This window comes from Simochromis diagramma, unplaced genomic scaffold (genome assembly GCF_900408965.1).
Source record: "Simochromis diagramma unplaced genomic scaffold, fSimDia1.1 OVJJ01000545.1, whole genome shotgun sequence".
Lineage (NCBI taxonomy): Eukaryota > Metazoa > Chordata > Actinopteri > Cichliformes > Cichlidae > Simochromis > Simochromis diagramma.
The window spans coordinates 6,215,856-6,233,284 of record NW_024387371.1 but is presented as its reverse complement, the minus strand read 5'-3'; the positions used below and the strand labels follow the sequence as shown (position 1 = coordinate 6,233,284).

Genomic DNA, 17,429 nt, shown 5'->3' with positions numbered 1-17,429 from the left:
TGGGTAAAAATAAATAAATAAATAATAACAATGCTGCCTTCACCACTCAATGTACAAGTGAAATTGACACCTGACATGTCAGCATGTGTGCTGTGCAGTGTCTTGTGCGTGTGTTTGTGTGTACCGTGTGTCACTTAGTTGCTATATATACTGTCACAACGTCTCTACCCTTGTCCTTTTGTCTTATTTGAAGTTGGGAATCTACTGATTAAAAAGGATTTTAAAAAAGAAAAACAAAACAAAAAGTTAGAGCTTGTCTAAAAACAATCCCGTCCTCATGCTTTGCCATGAAATCATCAGTAGCTACTGAGTATTGATCACTGGCTCAATTAGTAGGTTTGCCCTTCAGTCACGTGCCCTCTGTCTTTCTGAGTTCTGTGACACCTCAAACCAATGTTCATTGCTTTACAGAACAGTAAGTCCTTTAACAAGTCTATCTGACTACCGATTCTAGGAAAATAAGCATGCTTTAGGTGCACTTCTGTCACCCAGTTAACTATTTTACCCATGCAAGCATAATAAATCCTTCTCCTTTTTGCCGCAACATTGCATTGGCTACGCATTCTAACCACAGACTAGAGGATGAATGCAAGGCAACAAACTCCAGTAGTGGCATTTCTAAATGTGGTTTTTAACAAGCTGTTCCAACAAAAAATGGAAAAGAAGACAAAAACAAAGAAAGAAAAAAGCTAGCATGTTGACAAGCTTGAGTGCTGTATTATAAGTGTTGTGTGCAGGCATATAATTGTGGCTTTGGTGAGTGGAATGGTATAACAGTGGCGATCGTGTGTATTTATGTGGAAGATAGAGCACTGTCTGTGGGTGACCGCGTTCTCTCACATCACCCTCAGATACAATGCAAGTATTCTGAAACTGGATTACTGTTTTTAGGATATGAATATAGGCACTTCCTACATAAACACTCTGGAAATTACGTTTACATATCAGGTGACTGGAAAAACAACAGCGAAAAACAAACAATTAAAAAAACAGTGACTCAAGTAAATAAATTGGAAAAATACACATTTGGCTTAATTATAATTTAACAAACATGACAACAGTTCACTAAACAAAACTCAAGTTTTCCAGTGGCACTTGGCTGAATAATCACGTATCAATACTTGGATACAGGATAGACTTTATGGTGGTAATATATAATAGGGATTAAACAGCAGCCAACAGGCACCTCTGAACCAGCAGCTTTACTGTTGTTATCTCTCAAATTGTTCCTCCATCCCAATTACATTTTCTCTGCTATACTGTCATTTTATAAATAACCCGATGCACAAAATGCATCTTATCTTTCATAATTACAAATGGCACTAGTGCACTGGTTTGCACTTTAGTTTCTGCAGTTGTTTGGACTCTGTAGTGAGGACAGTGACTACTTTCAGTGCCATCCTTCTGTTTAGAATCATTTTAGCACCTTTGACTGCTGGCACAGTTCATTTTGCAAACTTGTTTTCAGCTGCTTGGCAAAGAAATGTGGTCATGGACATAATGCTACATGTGGTTTTTAACTAAACGCGTTTTTCTGACATGGAATACAACATATACATTTAGACTCTGGCAGCCTTGATCCAGTGCTTTTAACCGAAACACCGTACAGAGAAACACCCGTCACTACTCGACTACGAGGAACAACTCTGAATTCTCCAAGTGTCGGTCGATGCAGCACATTGTAAATTAAAGTTTGCATGTTTACTCCCATCTTTTTCAGGGACAGAGTAACAATGTGAATTGTTTTATATGTCCACCACGGGCAAGGCTGCCATTTACAATCTTAAAGATCAGATAATACCTCAGCAATGAGAAATCAGCACATTCCATTTGCAATGACAACAAAAAAAGTAACTCAACTTTGTTACGGTGTGTTCGGTGATTGATAAATGCTCTATTTATCTGTAGAAATGGTGCACGCGTGACAGACTTAAATGCTTTCAGCACGAATATGACTTTCTTTGCAAACTGTGTACCTTAACGTTTTTGCGATCCTCTGCCAGTTTTGATGTGATGATCTTCAGTGCTAGTGTGTATTTCACTGGATGATTATCTGTTCTGCAAAAATTAACTTAATTTTCTTCTTAAGCTATATAGCATTCACATACCTTGGCACCATTGGCAAAAGGTTCTTGGTAGCCCAAAAGAAAGAAATGAAAATAAAATAAAATAAACACAACCATACTTGTTTTAAGATAATTTTGAAGACTTCTCCTAACACTAAATACAGTATTTTTTATTTTTTCATATTGCAATAATATCATGCTTTAGCAAAATGTTCTTCTCAAGAACAATCAAAATAAAATAAAATACTCTAATAGTGAAATAGTTTTAATTTTACAGAGCATAGCCACTACTGCTTTTGTTGTTTTTTTCCCTTTTGACTCTGTTCATACTTTTCATGCACATAGCTCATTTTTATCCCAGGTATTTACACTATATACAAACAATACAACCATACTTCTTAGGCATTCAAACGAAACTATACAAATATTCTGTTTTTGTCTCTTACCTGTTTTTGACCCATTTTAATGAATAAAATAATATATTTCTAAAATACAATCCCCCTTGGGTACATGTTTTTTTTTTAATCCCTACGTACTTTCAGCCTTCTTTATATACAGAAATCGCTCAATTGTCAAAAATATGGATTTGTCAAACCCCTATTTTGGGACAAGCTTAGGGACCCCTCAAAGAATCTCTAAGACGTCAAGGCAATGTATGTGATCTTCCCCTCAAAAACCTTCACAGGCTCTGAAGTTCACTTCAAAAAAACAGTAATAACCTGCATGACCATAACCATTACAACACAAAATAAGCCAGGTTTTTTTCCACTTTGTAGGTTTCGAAGAAGCAATCAAACCAACGAGGCAAACCAAAATGAAATACAAAGAAATCAGACAATACAGGGATAGCTTCATCAATGAAATGTTGGAATTCATAGAGAAGAGTACAGATATGTGGACCAGTAGAGTGGAAACAAAACCAAAACCAGAGGATAGGCTGAAAGACTAGACCAAAGCACACAAGCAAAGACTTTTCTTGCCAAGAAGTCATGCATTTTTTTCTTGGTAGGATTTAACAACATATAGCCTGAAGATACAGATCACCAATACATTGGACATGATGGAAGAAATACATTGGACAGTGTGGAACAATTCAAGTAATAAAGTGACAATATATATATGATAAAGCATAGTTGTTTTTTTTTAAAGAAATCTTAAAACAAATATTTGATCCCCCATCTGCTTCAGTATGGTAAACCCCCAACTACATTCATTTGTAGCTCCACCTGTGTGGGTAGACTGGTGGGGTAGAGCACAGTGGGACAGGAGGAATTGTTGAGCTAAGCTGAATATTAATCTACAGCAGTGGATAGAAGTGGGCGTGTGGGTTATTAATATATTTGGTAAAAAAAATCCCTTCTTCAAATGAATTGATTGGTCACTTAAAAAATTATGAAATACAATTAGAGCTCAGAGTATTTCGGCATGGTCTCTCTGTCCTCTGAGATCTTCTGCAGCAGCCACAGTTTACACCTCTTGTCCCGCGTTTACTTCCTTCACTGTCCAAATCCTCTTCATATTCAAAAAAAGACAAAGCAATCCATGAAAAAGTGCAAAAAATGCCAAGAAGCTAATGTTCTGCACCCCCACCCCTACCCTTTTAGTTTATAATCCTGTAGAAGTTGCCACTCTCCAACCAAAATCAAGTCAGTGGAAAGAATAGATATGTGAAAAAAATGCTGTTGTATATGTAATCGCAGTTGAACCAGTAACACTGCAGTAGTAGTAATAATTGCAGTGCTTGCATTGGTGGTGTTTCTTTTTTTTTTTTCTGTCAGTTTCTCTTGTAAAATGTCTCGGGTACAAACAAAAAAGAAAAGAGGAGTCAGGAGAGTGATGTCACATCGCAAGGGAGCTCTTCTGAGGGGTCTCATGTTCCCTGGCCCTTTTCAATTCTTTCACCCTGGAACACAGAAAAAAACAAAGTGTCCATGAATGCAACAGCCATGATTTGAGTTTACTAAGTCACATACACATAAAAATATCAAACCAGCCCAGTAGTAGGAAGTACAGCCCATCTGTGAAAGGAAATGCTGGTCAGAATGCTTTCACTTTGTAATGAACAAAAGGAACTGTTATAGCATAATTACAGAGTCATTACTAGTAAAAACAAAATATTTAGAAGTGGGATTAAATGTGACAAAATAAATACAGATACATAAACAGTATTATCACAATATTGTTAATAATAATTACAGTTTTTCTCAGCTAATCTACCAGTATGTGGTATTCTGACAGATAGAATTATTGCTCAGTATCATTATGCCTAAAATCCATGCATTATTACACTAGATTTTATGAACAATAGCAGATTAAACAAAGTTAAACTTTCCACAAAGGACTGATTCATTATCAGTCAAGTAGTGCCTGTTACAACAATTAGCTTTACCGTAAAGGCTAACTTTATGGTAAACAACCACCACTTTGTAATGGATTTAGACTAGCTCTGGTTGGATTTAGACTAGCTCTGAGAAGACCAATACTACAACATGTATGTATTGAAGAGAAGCAGACTGTGATGCTGCATGATTAGATGCAGTGGTGGATCTTGTCATGCTGAGCTGGTATACTGCCTGGAGGTATGGATCCATTAAAGCTGTGTGTTGTTGTCCTGGTGTTAGAAATAAACTATTTTATACTATATGTGTGGGGTTTTTTTGTTTTCTGTAACGGCTTCAAACCTATATCACAGTACAGAGGACACACTTGCAATAACAGGTGGTAACATTAACAATCTAATCTGCACTAAAAGCATGGCAATCTGGTTTTGAACAACATACAACTAATCCAAAAAAGAGTAAACACATGTAATCTTAATGTCTCAGAATCAGAGGTTAAGTTATGCATACAATATTTGCACCATTTCCCCATTTAGGTGAATCTTTTAGTACACTATTGGCTTATTTATTGGTTTGTCTTGATGATTCAGTGGGCATAACACAGCTTCACACAGTTTTAGTAAACAGAAGTTAGAGAGGGGTTAAATCCCCTCGCGGTCTGTCGAGTGGCTAGAAACATTGCACACAGTCAGCCAGCCAGACAGACAGCTACTTGAGAAACACCAGGCCCATAGCATGCCTAAAGGTATAAAAGCAAGGCCCATAGTTGTCACCACTTGTCATGCAGCAGAATAAAAGATGGTTGAGAAAAAGCCTCCTGTTCTCTCAAACTGCATAACCACAAAAAGCTGAAAAGAAAAAAAACATAAACAAAAAGTAATTTCCAAGGAGAGAAAGACAGAGATAAAGAGAGTCAAAGTAGTATCTGTTAAGTGTTTCTGTGATTTTGTCATTCATAAGCAAGTTGTTAGTTTGATATGTTCTGCTCTAAATCTGAGCTTCTCAGTCCACCTGTGGCTCCAGTCGGCAGCCTTCATGCAAGCAGGCATCAAGCAATAGTGATGGAGAATGAGGAAGGGTGGGTAAGGTGGTGGGAGAGAAAGAGCAAAAGAGAAAATGAGCGAGGAAAGGAGGGAGAGAATGCGAATGCTGAGACCTCAGGAGGAGATAATTGTATTATTAAAGAGTGAGACATAACAGGAAGTAAGAGAGAAAGAGGCATACGGAATAAACAGCGAGAAGGAGAGAGAGCGAGAGAGAGAGAGAGAGAGAGAGAGAAAGAGAGGCACGAACTGAGTTGCTGAGGCTGCACTCACCCGCTTGAACAGTCTATGGTCCATCAAGGGGCTTGGCATAAACAGCAAAACAATACCAGACAGCTATTAGCACACAGTAGGTACTGTGAAGGAGGGGGCGAGAACGGGTGGGGGCCAGGTATAGTGAGGGGAAGGGAGGTGGAGCTTAGGTGTTGGGGACATTTCTAACTACCCATTTATTTTCCACAAAAATAAAATCATTACACAGAGTTAAAAAAAATAATCTAGAGATGGATGAAAACATGGCAGCAATTTCTACAACGACTAACTGATCATCTCAATGAGATATTATTCTTTTAGGCCAACCGCTGCAGTAAATCTGACAGTGAACTCTATCTAGCCTATGTATAAATGAGTATGTTATCGTGTGTTTGAGACAGTGACAGAGCCTACCTGTGGCGACAACGTCGTAGGAACCTCATGATCTTCCTGGCAGCCTGATCCTGCCTCTTTGTGAGCAGACTACTTCTATGAAACACCAGACAGACAACAGCGTCTCACTGTCTGGAAAAGCATCTTTTGCAGAGCCATAGTTTAACTTTTATCTTTCACTGAAACTCTAAAAGGTGCCCATTTAAAACACACTACAATTAATAAACTGAAAATGACTATGAGTCATCTCCAAAGTGCTTAGACTTCTCTCATTAAAAGGGTATTTTCACAAAGTCAAGTCCAATAAATCAAGAACATCATTTTGTATAATGTAGTTTAACAAAGCGGTCGCTTCATTAATATAATGTCTCAGCTTCAGAATGAATAGATTCGAGTGATTCAGTTAATTCAGTACGTGGATGAACGTCTACCTTAGTTTGTGCTGCACCAGAGCAGCAGCAGCCCCGCGGTGGTGTGGCTTCAGCCTGCCAAACTCCTTGTAGCTGCGGTAGTATTGCTGAATGAGCACGGCAGCCCTCTTGCTCTGCTGGAACTTCTTCTGTTCGTGGTAGCTGCGGAATTTACTCTGGATAAGGATGGCGGCCTGCGTCATCTTCTTATAAAGTGCATACTGCCGACATGAACAAAGCAATACGTTACTGCTGACGAACAGTGCTATGCCTTCACACTGTGGAAGAACACAACCAACAAGTGTGGCGATTACATCAGCTGATGGCAATGAGAACATTTTACCTTCAAGGCTATCCATGTTAGCTTGTAAATGGGAAAAGGGAAAGATAATGAATGAAGTACTGAGACGTAAAGGCTGATGTAGATTTGGCTATGTTTTGAAAACTTCAGACATTGCGCACTATGGTGCCTACCTGTTTGTACTTCTTGTAACAACGTTGTATAACAGCAGCAGCTACCTCTTGTTGCTCTCTGAGCGGCCGCCCCTGTTGGAGAGTAAAGTGGTATAGGTCAGAAGTTTAAACAGAGCCCATTTTTGCCACAGAGGATATTAGTGGCTCTGTGTCCCTGAGGTCTTCTGGTGACATGGTTCACTAGCATGTGAATGCCACCCTGGAATAAGTCCACGCCTGGTGGACCAGACCCACGTGAAAATTGGGGAGGTTTTCGAGAAAGAGAGAGAGAGGGAGACAGAGAGACAAAGGTCCACCTCTGCATCAGCTGGCAGATGGGCACAACAGACGACTGTGAACGACAGTGAACAGTTTGTCATACGAAAACTTATTAAAAGTAGCTATGGGGAGGGTAAGGAGTTGAGGAATGGGATCGGGCAAGGGGAAAAGGACTGGTGTTTTGATAGCTAGTTTAAAACAGGCAGTAGCAGGCTCCATACGTCTAACTTAGAGAGAGAGACAGAGACAAAGAGGAAGTAGGAGAGCATTAGCGTAATTGTGTCTAAGTGCAGCAGGGACACAAGGGACAGTGCAGTCGTTCTTCTAAGCAAGGCCATGCTCTGCTCAAGCCACACCTTTCCCATGCTGAAACCACAGGGACATATTTGTATATTTTTCTGTATATGTTGTAATGCGTATATTAGCAGAAGAACAGAGAATGACACAAAGATAGATATTAACCATGATTAGAAACAGTACATCTCAAGAAAAAAAAATACATGAAACCAACCACATCAAAATCTTGCCCTTTACTACAACAAAGTACCATATGGAGTCAAACAAAAACAAAAGTGAACTCTTCAACATCTGGCCTGAAACCAAAAACAGTTTCATCTATTTCACACCAGTCCACAGCTTATGGCACCAGAGCACCGGGGCCTGTACCTTGTACTTGCGGAAGGCAGTTTGGACTAGGCGGGCCGCCTCATATAGCTCTCTCTGCTCTGGATCCGACAGAGTCAGCTGGGCCAGGTCTCGCTCCACTTTGCTGTTGGAGGCATTGATGAACTCACTCCAGTCAGCTGGGGAAGGAAGTGTTGACCTTTCCAGGGGGCCCTCTCTCAACGGAGACCCTCCGGGGCTCAAACTGGGGTTAGATGATGGGGTCAGGGGTTCATTATACAGAGATCTGAGGAAGGATAATGACACATATCTTCTCTTCAATTCTATATATTCTACAGTTTACATTAAGTCTAAAAGAAAGGAAAATATTTACCATTTTTACACTGCGTTACAGCTTGCAGCTTTATAAAGCAATTCGACAACTAACAATATAACTCCTTGCAAACTCACAGCCAGTACACAAACATCTGACACTGCACCTTTCAAATCAGACAGTGCCTCTCTTTAGCTTGACATCCCATTCCTTTACACTTTCGGTTAATCCTTTATAGTATTATGTTTAAAGCTAGTACATTAAAATTAAACTGAAAGTTATTCTAAAAGCCATATATGTACAAATCTCTTTGGCTATCTATCCATTAAATCACATTCAATCACATTAAATCAGGTACCTTTAGACAAAGCACAGAAAAAAAGAGAAAATATTCAAACAGGTGGGAGGGCATACTAGATATGCAATATACTGGGTACTGCATATCCAGTTGGCTATATTTATATCTATTCCTTGCACCACGGTGAATCTTACCGTAGATGTATGATGCTTGGCAGCTGTTCTACGTCTCCCAGGTAGTTGGCCAGCCAGTTCATGGTGTTGCTGACCCCTGATGTGTCTAAGGGCACAGAGTCTGCAGCGGTGAAGTTCTCCCTTTTGATTCTCTCTGGCGTTGCTTCAATTATGTGCTCAGCCAGAGTCATCATATTTACCTGTTTTATTAAGAAAAAAAAAAGAAAACCCGTGAGGAGTCAGTGTATTTTTTCTACTGTATATACAGTTTGAGAGACTACCTATTATGTTTTACTATGGTGTAGTCATGCAAATTTAATTGTTTGGTGCTGCGACAATAATGCGGATTCGAGAGGGGAAACAGAAAGGAGAGAGGGATAAAAATGATGACAGTGATATTTCTGGAGGATAAAAATAACACTTCATTTGTAAGAGGAGTAGTTAGACTGAATCCCTGGAACAATTCCTTGGCTATTGAAGTGGATCAATAAAGAGAGTTTATTATGCAGTGACGGGCATCGACAGAATGCCAGGCCTGGTGTATTCTGCCTGCTGAATGCAGGAGGCCAGAAAAAAAAACTTACAAAAAAAAAAATGGTGGTTGTTAGTGGTAGGTTATAATGCTGCAAAGCTTTCTTTAATGATGATTGTGTAGCTGTATTGTATGTCACCCTATCAAAGTGGTGCCACACCGTGACACGTGGTTTTACGCAAGTTTGCAAATGTTCTTTTTACTTTTATTTGAAATTTTATTTTAAAATGTTTTCTGAATTCATAAGATCTGCTAGAACTGAAACTTTTCTGCCAAATGTTACTTACTAAATGTGATGTGCCTTGTATTTGATATTGTATCAGATGGTACATCATTTCTGCTGTAGAATCTTTAGCAGCACCATCAATTGGCTCATACCAATTGACTGGTAATACTTGCCATGCTCTACACAATCAGCTGACCACATTGAATGTTTTTTTTTTAAATTATTACTCTCACCTGCAGGTCATCCATCTGTGTGAGGCAGTCCTGGTTCTCTAGATCCTCCCGATATGATAGCAGCTCTGAATCAGCCATTTCACTTTCTGACATCACTAGCATCCCTAACTGTTCCCGCTGCCGTAACCGATTGGCCAGTTTCTCCTTCCCCAAGCTGCTGCCTCCACTGACACCCAGCGCCTTCCTTCCCAAGTTGCTGCTGCTGGAGAAACTCTCTCTGGAGGTCCATCTTGTTGTCCCTGTGCTGCCTCCAGTAGACAGTCCTTTGTCTGAGCTCAGGACTTCTGAGGACAGGCTCTTAGTGCTCGAGGACAGCTTGTGCAGCTGTTGCTGCTCCAGGCTCAAAGGAACAGACATGGCCTTGTCAGGCCGAGTTTGAAACAGTTCTGGGTTGGGTTTATGTTTTTTAGCTAGTGGGAGGTCTCTTTGGCCCTCGCTGCTGTAGTAGTTGGAGGGTTCTGACCTTGGCCTTCTCAAGTCTGCAAAAAAAAGAAAAGAAAAACACACAACACGCAACAATTAGCTGCAGAGCACACTAATAAACATTTTGTTTGTTATAAGCTGTTTTCACACATCCACTGCAGCTCGCTGGTAAAAAGTCAGTGTGATGCTAAGTGAAGAGTGAGTGGGCAACATATTTTCTGACTCCTGCACACTCTATCCAGGAATCACTACGAACTAAATCAAGCAAAGTATGTCCGACAGCGAGAACGTATCTCAAGCAGACTGTTTCCTGTTCTCAGCTACATTGAGACAAGGCAACTTTGGACAATGCTCTGATCTGATTAATGTGTGAAAATGGCAACAGAATATCAGAAAATAAAGCATCTCACAGTCAGTGACTTTTCTTCCATTCTACTAACCTGGATTGAGGCTGGTAGTGCTGGGTGTGGTTGATGTGGTGGCAGGACATCCTTTCTTGCCACTTGGTGCTACTACACTGGTATTTGCCCAGCTGACCATCCAGCTGTCTGTGGTGGGGGCATCAGGGGCTGGGGAAAAAGACATGCGAGTTGTAGGTGGTAGAGGGGCTGGCGGTTGCTGCTCTTCCCTCTGTAACTGCTCCAGACACTCTGCCAATTTGGTATGGCCACGTGAGCGGGCGATTGACAGGGGTAAGCGGCCCAGAGAATCTGGGATAGCTAGGGCACGTCTGTCCCATTTGTACAGTACCACCGCTGCCTCCAGGTGACCCAGCGCACAGGCCCACATCTAGATAAAATACAGATGGACACAAAAAAGCAGAAAAAGCTAAAATGAGCTAATCTGTACCACAAGCCAGGGTTTTCTTCATTTTTGTTTGCATTGTCTTATGTTAAATTCAGTTCCCTTACCAGAGGTGTGCACGAGAAGTGATCCACATTGAGAGGGTCCACTTCTAACTCCAAATCAATACTATCAGCATGCTTTGTACTGGTTGGTAAAAAAGGAAACAATTAGCATCTCACTTCTGTTTTAATGTGCACATCAATTACAGAACAAAGCGCCATTGCCCAGTACTAGAGAATTATGTTCTTACCGCCACTTGATGAGTGTCTGGATGAGGGTGGCGTAGCCCTGGCCTGCAGCCAGATGAAGAAGTGTCATGCCTCTGAAGGTCTTGGAGTGGATTAAATGCTTGGACTTGGCCCAGCAAGCTCTGCTCATCATCTTCTCGCAGACCACCACAACACGGCTCTCAAAGGAGCTGCTGGCTTGCGTTTGGCCAGATACACACTCAAAGACACAAAACAGCAGATCGTTATTGGTTGCTGCATATACTGTTTGTACGGTTGCTGTCCATGGTGACAAGCACAGTGACTGTCATTCAGCACAACACAAGGGGTATGATGTGGCTCTTTACCTGTGACTGGTTATTGTTGCCTCCACCACCAGCTCCTCCACCACCTCCTCCACCACCAGCTCCTCCTCCCCCTCCCCCTCCTCCCCCGGTTCCTCCCCCAGCTCCACCACTCCCTGCACCGCTCGTTTGCTGGTGGCTGGCCATCTCTGCCATCCTCCTCTCCATCTGCTCCAAGCGCTCCAGGATAGACATTCTGAACTGGTTATCTGGGCAAAGAGAAAGACACAGAAAAACACATTGGCATACAATGAGGATCTGGTGTGAGAAAAAGAAAAAGATGTCTTGTGTTTGCTCGTACAAGCACAAACAACTCTGTATCCTGATAAGACAAACGATCGCACAGTATGCACCACAGCTGCACCAGTATGTTACTCTGAGGAGCACTAGAACTGTCGCAGTGACTTGGGGCTAATCATCGTCAGGTATACAATCAACCATTTAAAAATGAATGCACTAATGCCTACTTTTGAGGTGCTGTAAATCTGAGGGAAAGGTAATTACTTTCAGCTATAATGCAAGACCTTAGGATCATTATTTATCACTCTGGAATGTAAGTGAAAACAAGTGCATCCATCATTCACTTCATCAAAACAATTGGCTTTACTAAAATAATCTGTAAAGCCTATCAATCACTCCTTAATGGCTTCCATCACTAAACTCCTGCTGCCATCTTTCTCACATCACTCAAACACCACTCCAGCAAACTAAAACAGGTTGAAAGATTGGCCAGAGAGCAGGGCCATTTTAAATTTGAACCACTCTTCCTCAGAGGGATTCAGACAAGCTCTGGGGGGGGGGGGGGGGAGTGTACAGCTGGCATTCAACAGCTGATTAAGTATAGCCCATTATGGCCCTGAAGTCCCAGCCTTCCCCTCTACCATCAGCTTGTATGGCAGGAGAACTAAGAAAATGACAGTATAGAATCAATCACAACTTGCACCCATGCACAGAGTCCTTTAAAAGACAAATATCCCATAAATCTGAATGGACAGAGGTGCATTAGACTTGAGAATGTTTACAGGCTTTTTTAGAGACTGTTTCTGATACAGGCTGGTTGTTATGGCGTGGTTGTCCTGTGCATATTTTCAGGCTTGCAACAAGATACTTTCTATGTCAGAAACACACTGTATAATTCAAGAGCTAAGACAGGAAAGGACAGAGCGAATGACTTATAAGGACTATTTAAACTGAAGCAAACCCAAAAGATAAAACAGAGCGTAATTGGAAAGTTAAGCTGACTGTAATATTGTCAGGTTGGTTTTGATCACTGCAAAAAATGCATCTCAGTAGTTATTAATAAAAAGCCAACCCACTGGAATTGGAACCTGGTGCCATATGTTACTTCAAGATTAAAAGACACACTCGTTGCTAAAACTCACTAACTTACATGCCAACTAACAGCAAGTGCTTGTACACACATACATGCGCACGCGCACACACACACTAACATAGCATGTTGGGTACAGACAGTGGATTGGGATGTGCACAGAGAGCCCACTGCAGCAGGGAGTATAGAAGACTGCATTAGCATTCCCCATTTAGCCACTATGAGGCCGTTTCTGTGGCAACCTGCTGCCGACTGGTAACTAGGCGACAGGAACATGGCTGTGTGTATATGGTCTGCCTGTGTGCTATTGGCTTATTGATGAAGGGGAGGAGAAGGACTCAGAACACCGGCAAAAAAAATGGAGAGAGAGGCGAATAATGAAAAAATTGTTTGCCTCTTTTTCTTGTGTACTTGGCCTACTCTCAGTGTTGATGCCGTAGGTAAGGACCTAATGACTTTAAGTGGGAAGCCTTCACAGCACGACCTGATGACATTTGCATTTTACGGTATCTTGGCAGTCATGGCTCAAGGCTCCACTGAAAGCTAATGTCACAGTGGGACCTCCTATAAGCCACTGTAAAAGAGGTCAAGTAACTCCTATCGCTGAACAGAAACGAATGTCACTAGATGGTAAATGACTGCTCGCAGTGACATTATACTGCACTGAGAATAATGAACTGAAAGGACAACAATAAGGTCTTCGTTTTTTCCTCTGTGTGCTGCAGACTACCTAAGTGAACAGTGACCAGAACAGTCATATCAAACAGGAGTTTTAACAGAGCTTATTTTTAGGGTCTATGCTTACCTATTCTCTATGTAAACTGGAGATCCATGTCAACCTATTCACATGGGGGCTTGTTGAGCCTAGTAAGGTTAATAGTTACAAGCCTGTTCAGGACTCTGGAGTGGCTGTGTCAGAAGGGGGAGTCAGGGGTTGAGATAAGTCACAGCACCATAACCTTCCTTGGTAAGGGGGCTGCTCTGCCTTTTGCTACTGTCTGACATGTTAGGAGAGACATGGATAGATGGAGAGGGAGGGGGTTAGTTAGCAGTGGGCTGACATGTCTTTGTTCAGACCCAGTGCTGCAGTGTGCTGCAGTGCAGATGATGTCATCTCCACCTGCTGCCTGCTGCTCCAAATGCGATGCACGTCCACTGCAGAGGGAGGATGGGGGTAGACACGAGTGGGAGGGGAGAAGGAGGAGACAGGGAAGGTGAGCAGCCAAACAGCAGTTTAACAACACGGTGACGTTGTTAACGGCCTCCCTCTCGCTGGTTTACTCCCTTGTGACGGTGTGTGGCAGCAGACGTGGTCACTCTCACATATTTAGGGCAGACTGTGACGTGCTATTTTATAATATAACTGGGTACAAAAACGAGGCAGACAACCTTTTTTATTAGAGAACTTGAATGAATGGTGTTTAGTCTATTGAAGTGTAAACTTAAAGCTATAAAGACAAGAACTCCAGGTTAAGTTTCTGTGAGTGAATCAGATTTTCTCTCTTTTGATGTATTAGAAATTGGTACTGTAATCCCCTGCTGGAATTGGACCCTGGCTAACCTCTCCTTTCCAAACTGGAGATAAAAATGACAAAACTACAGAGACCTCTTCACTTTTATGAATACATTTTTATGCTCTGTTTCACACTTCTATGCATCTAAACTCATTTCTGGTGTTGGTTATCCTGTGCCATATTAAGTGTTATTCAATAAGAGTTATTTTAATGACTCTAGCTAACACAGTTAGAGTGAACCTTTTCTTTTTTCTCCCTTTACAGTCCGTTACATAACACAACAGGGTGCTTTTCGAAATTATAGTGAATTTGCTGCCAAGTGATGATCTGACTTGTCTCCTGTTAGAACTAAGAGGAAAACCTATCACCTTTGGGATGAATGCCTGAAGAGGATGGGAAAATCTAAAGACACTAAATGTCTTTAGATGTGATCGTTTCCTTACTTGTTAAGCAATGAGAATGGTGAACAGCAGGTCAACTTTGGGACCGGTACTCACTCAATACATTTCTAGACTTCAGACTTTGACTGTGGCTGTCTTGTTCCACAAGGACAGTTTCAAGTATCTTTTATTCATAAAAGGCACTGCAAGAGTAGTGTAGTATACTTTCTCCATGTTAAAATTGATCTTTGCAGAGTCTACAGTGCCCCTTTGTGTGTTATGAAAGTTGTGTGTCAATGTGGCTCTACTGTGACTTTGCATTAGCTTCTCTCAAAGGACACATCTTTAGAGACAAGCAAAGAGCAGCAGACCTGTAAAATCTGCACTGGGTTTGAATCCACACAACATCAAAGTCCTGCCTAATTCAATCTATTTCATCTTTGGGACATGGCAGAGCTCCTCAAGAGATAGTTTGATATACACGGGCATGTGGGAAGGAAGGACAGGGCTGCTTATGGAGGCACACTGGAGCACAACGAAAGTGAGAACAGGCTTGAGGGAGGAATAAAACAGCTGGGGAGATTACAGTAAGGACAGGACAAGGGTGAAGGGAGATGAGAGGGCAGGGAAGGGTGACAAGTGAAAAGCAGCTTGTCAGAGATATCGAGGGTGAGGGCAAGACTATTAATAGAGCTTTAGTGTCTTGGAGGCACCGTAATGTTTGTGCTCACACTAAAACAACCTTTATTTCACCCTTGGAACCGAAAATACACAGTTCAAGAAAAATGTGCCTATTGAGATAATACTACAGGGTTTACAGGGTTATTCATTTAGTGAGCTTTGGACAAACTGCAGGAGGAGATCTTTAATTTTCACTTTTTAACTCAGGGTTCTGTTCATGCCGCTCAGTTTAAATGCTGGACCTCATTATCCCTCTGCAGCCAGTCAGATTCTCACATGTAACCCAGTGGAAAGACCAGAGGCTAGCCTCCCCCAAGGTCTCTGTGTGAACTGATTGACAGGAGCTAGTATTTGTGCCCATGCAAAGCAAGGGAGCCAGGCCATCTGGCAACAGCCCTCACAGCTGGAACACATGGGTATGCATTGATCAAAGACAGACTTTACTTTGACTTAGTGTATTGACCGGTTTCGGATTTGTTCTATATTTTTGCCTTGCTTTAAACTGCTGTTAGAAGAGTGATAACATACAGTTTAAATCTGCAAAGCATAAGACTTAAAGCAACAGAAACAAGCTTGCTTTTAAGATTATGTTACTTTAGCACTAGGATTTGAGAATCCATCCATCTGCTATAATCCTCAGCCTGTAAAAGGCCATGGGGCAGAGTGAGAGACAGAGCATGCCCTGGCCAATTCATGAATCAGTCACAAGGCTAATGTACAAAAACAACAAATGAGCTTTCAGAGTGATCTAACGTTTAAATGTTCTTAATATGTAAGTGTTTACTGCTATGAAAAGCTGAATCAACTGACTGAAACCTCTCAGATGGGTAAGATATACTTTTGAATTTCCTTTAAGTAAACAAATGTTCCTCTTGGATACATCAGTTGCAGAAAACTGTTGAATTTCTTCACAGACAAGCCGATAAGCTCTAATGTCACACTTTTAATTTCAAGACTAAATACCAAAGTGAAGGTAACCAGAAGTCTACATCACTGGCATACCTGTACATAAAAGTACATAAAACTCTACTTTTTTATGTACTTTAGTACATAAAAAACTACAAGTAGTAACAGCTGACAACAATGGCATTATTTTCAATTATTATCCCCTGGCAATTCTGTGTCTTAAAACAAAAACTAATTTTTCAGGTCACAGTGCTTCAACACAGCTCTCAGGATTCTGGCATTCATCCAGATATATAGACAGGTCAATACGAGTACAGTCTGGACAAAGAATAGATACTTTGTGCCACAATGGAGGTAAAATGCCAAGAGTGCACACCCCTTGAAATTTACTGTCACCTGCTATCCCACTAATAGAGTGATAGAGTATTGGTTTTATGTCTCGGAAAGCAGGATAGTTTGATTTTTTTTTTCAACATGTTCAGTTGATACACTAACAAGTACATTTCATTAGGTTCCTATTTGCATAAACAACTACATACTGCTTGACACATCCGCTGCAGGCAGAAACGCAAATGAGAGATGAGTGGGGGAAATAATTTCAAAGATAAATCAATCTGCTATGAAACACCAAAGCCCAAGGGACAGGACTTCTCCAAAGCTTTCCATTAATAGTAAGACAACAGAGTTTGGCTGAATGCACTCAACAGAGACTCTCAGCCTGTTCTGCACTTTCCCTGAATCCTTATCCAACACTGTAGTTGAAGTCATAGTTAAGTCTTCTGTCAGCTGTTACAACTGTTGACAGACAGCAGAGTGAGCAGACTTAAATTCATGTGATCCTTAATGATTTATAAATAAAGCTGACAGAGAGCCAAACCAATCAATTTTAACGTGGAATTTAAAACACAACTAGATAAAAACACAAATAAATAATTAACAGATCACTGCTAATGTTTCATCCATTAATAACATAAAGCAGCCTAAAGGAAAATACAATGTACAGATTCAAAATACAACTAGACTTTACTGAACACGATGGCAATCACAAGAAACTACACATGGAAAGCTTCACAGAGGTAGACCTCATTGCATAACTGTTATTCTGGATTGCATCAGACTAGATAGGCGTTACTGTTTTATCATC

General features: G+C 41.1%; 1 protein-coding gene across 12 annotated transcripts in view; it reads right to left on the bottom strand.

The window, feature by feature from the left end:
- Nucleotides 1–191: 191 nt before the first annotated feature.
- camta1a (calmodulin binding transcription activator 1a) overlaps nt 192–17,429 on the bottom strand; it is a 277,539-nt gene continuing 260,301 nt past the window's right edge. For 6 of the 12 annotated variants that reach the window (XM_040007840.1, XM_040007842.1, XM_040007833.1 and 3 more), the window contains 13 exons: nt 11,478–11,683; nt 11,154–11,350; nt 10,969–11,047; nt 10,498–10,846; nt 9,635–10,113; nt 8,665–8,843; nt 7,902–8,145; nt 6,978–7,049; nt 6,847–6,867; nt 6,525–6,724; nt 6,115–6,189; nt 5,722–5,752; nt 192–3,969 (listed from right to left, as the gene is read on the bottom strand). In XM_040007840.1, the coding sequence (XP_039863774.1) occupies nt 3,937–3,969; nt 5,722–5,752; nt 6,115–6,189; nt 6,525–6,724; nt 6,847–6,867; nt 6,978–7,049; nt 7,902–8,145; nt 8,665–8,843; nt 9,635–10,113; nt 10,498–10,846; nt 10,969–11,047; nt 11,154–11,350; nt 11,478–11,683 (2,165 nt within the window). In that variant the 3' untranslated portion in view covers nt 192–3,936. The remainder of the gene's footprint in view (nt 3,970–5,721; nt 5,753–6,114; nt 6,190–6,524; nt 6,725–6,846; nt 6,868–6,977; nt 7,050–7,901; nt 8,146–8,664; nt 8,844–9,634; nt 10,114–10,497; nt 10,847–10,968; nt 11,048–11,153; nt 11,351–11,477; nt 11,684–17,429) is intronic. The other 6 variants (XM_040007835.1, XM_040007836.1, XM_040007838.1 and 3 more) reach the window with 6 other exon arrangements.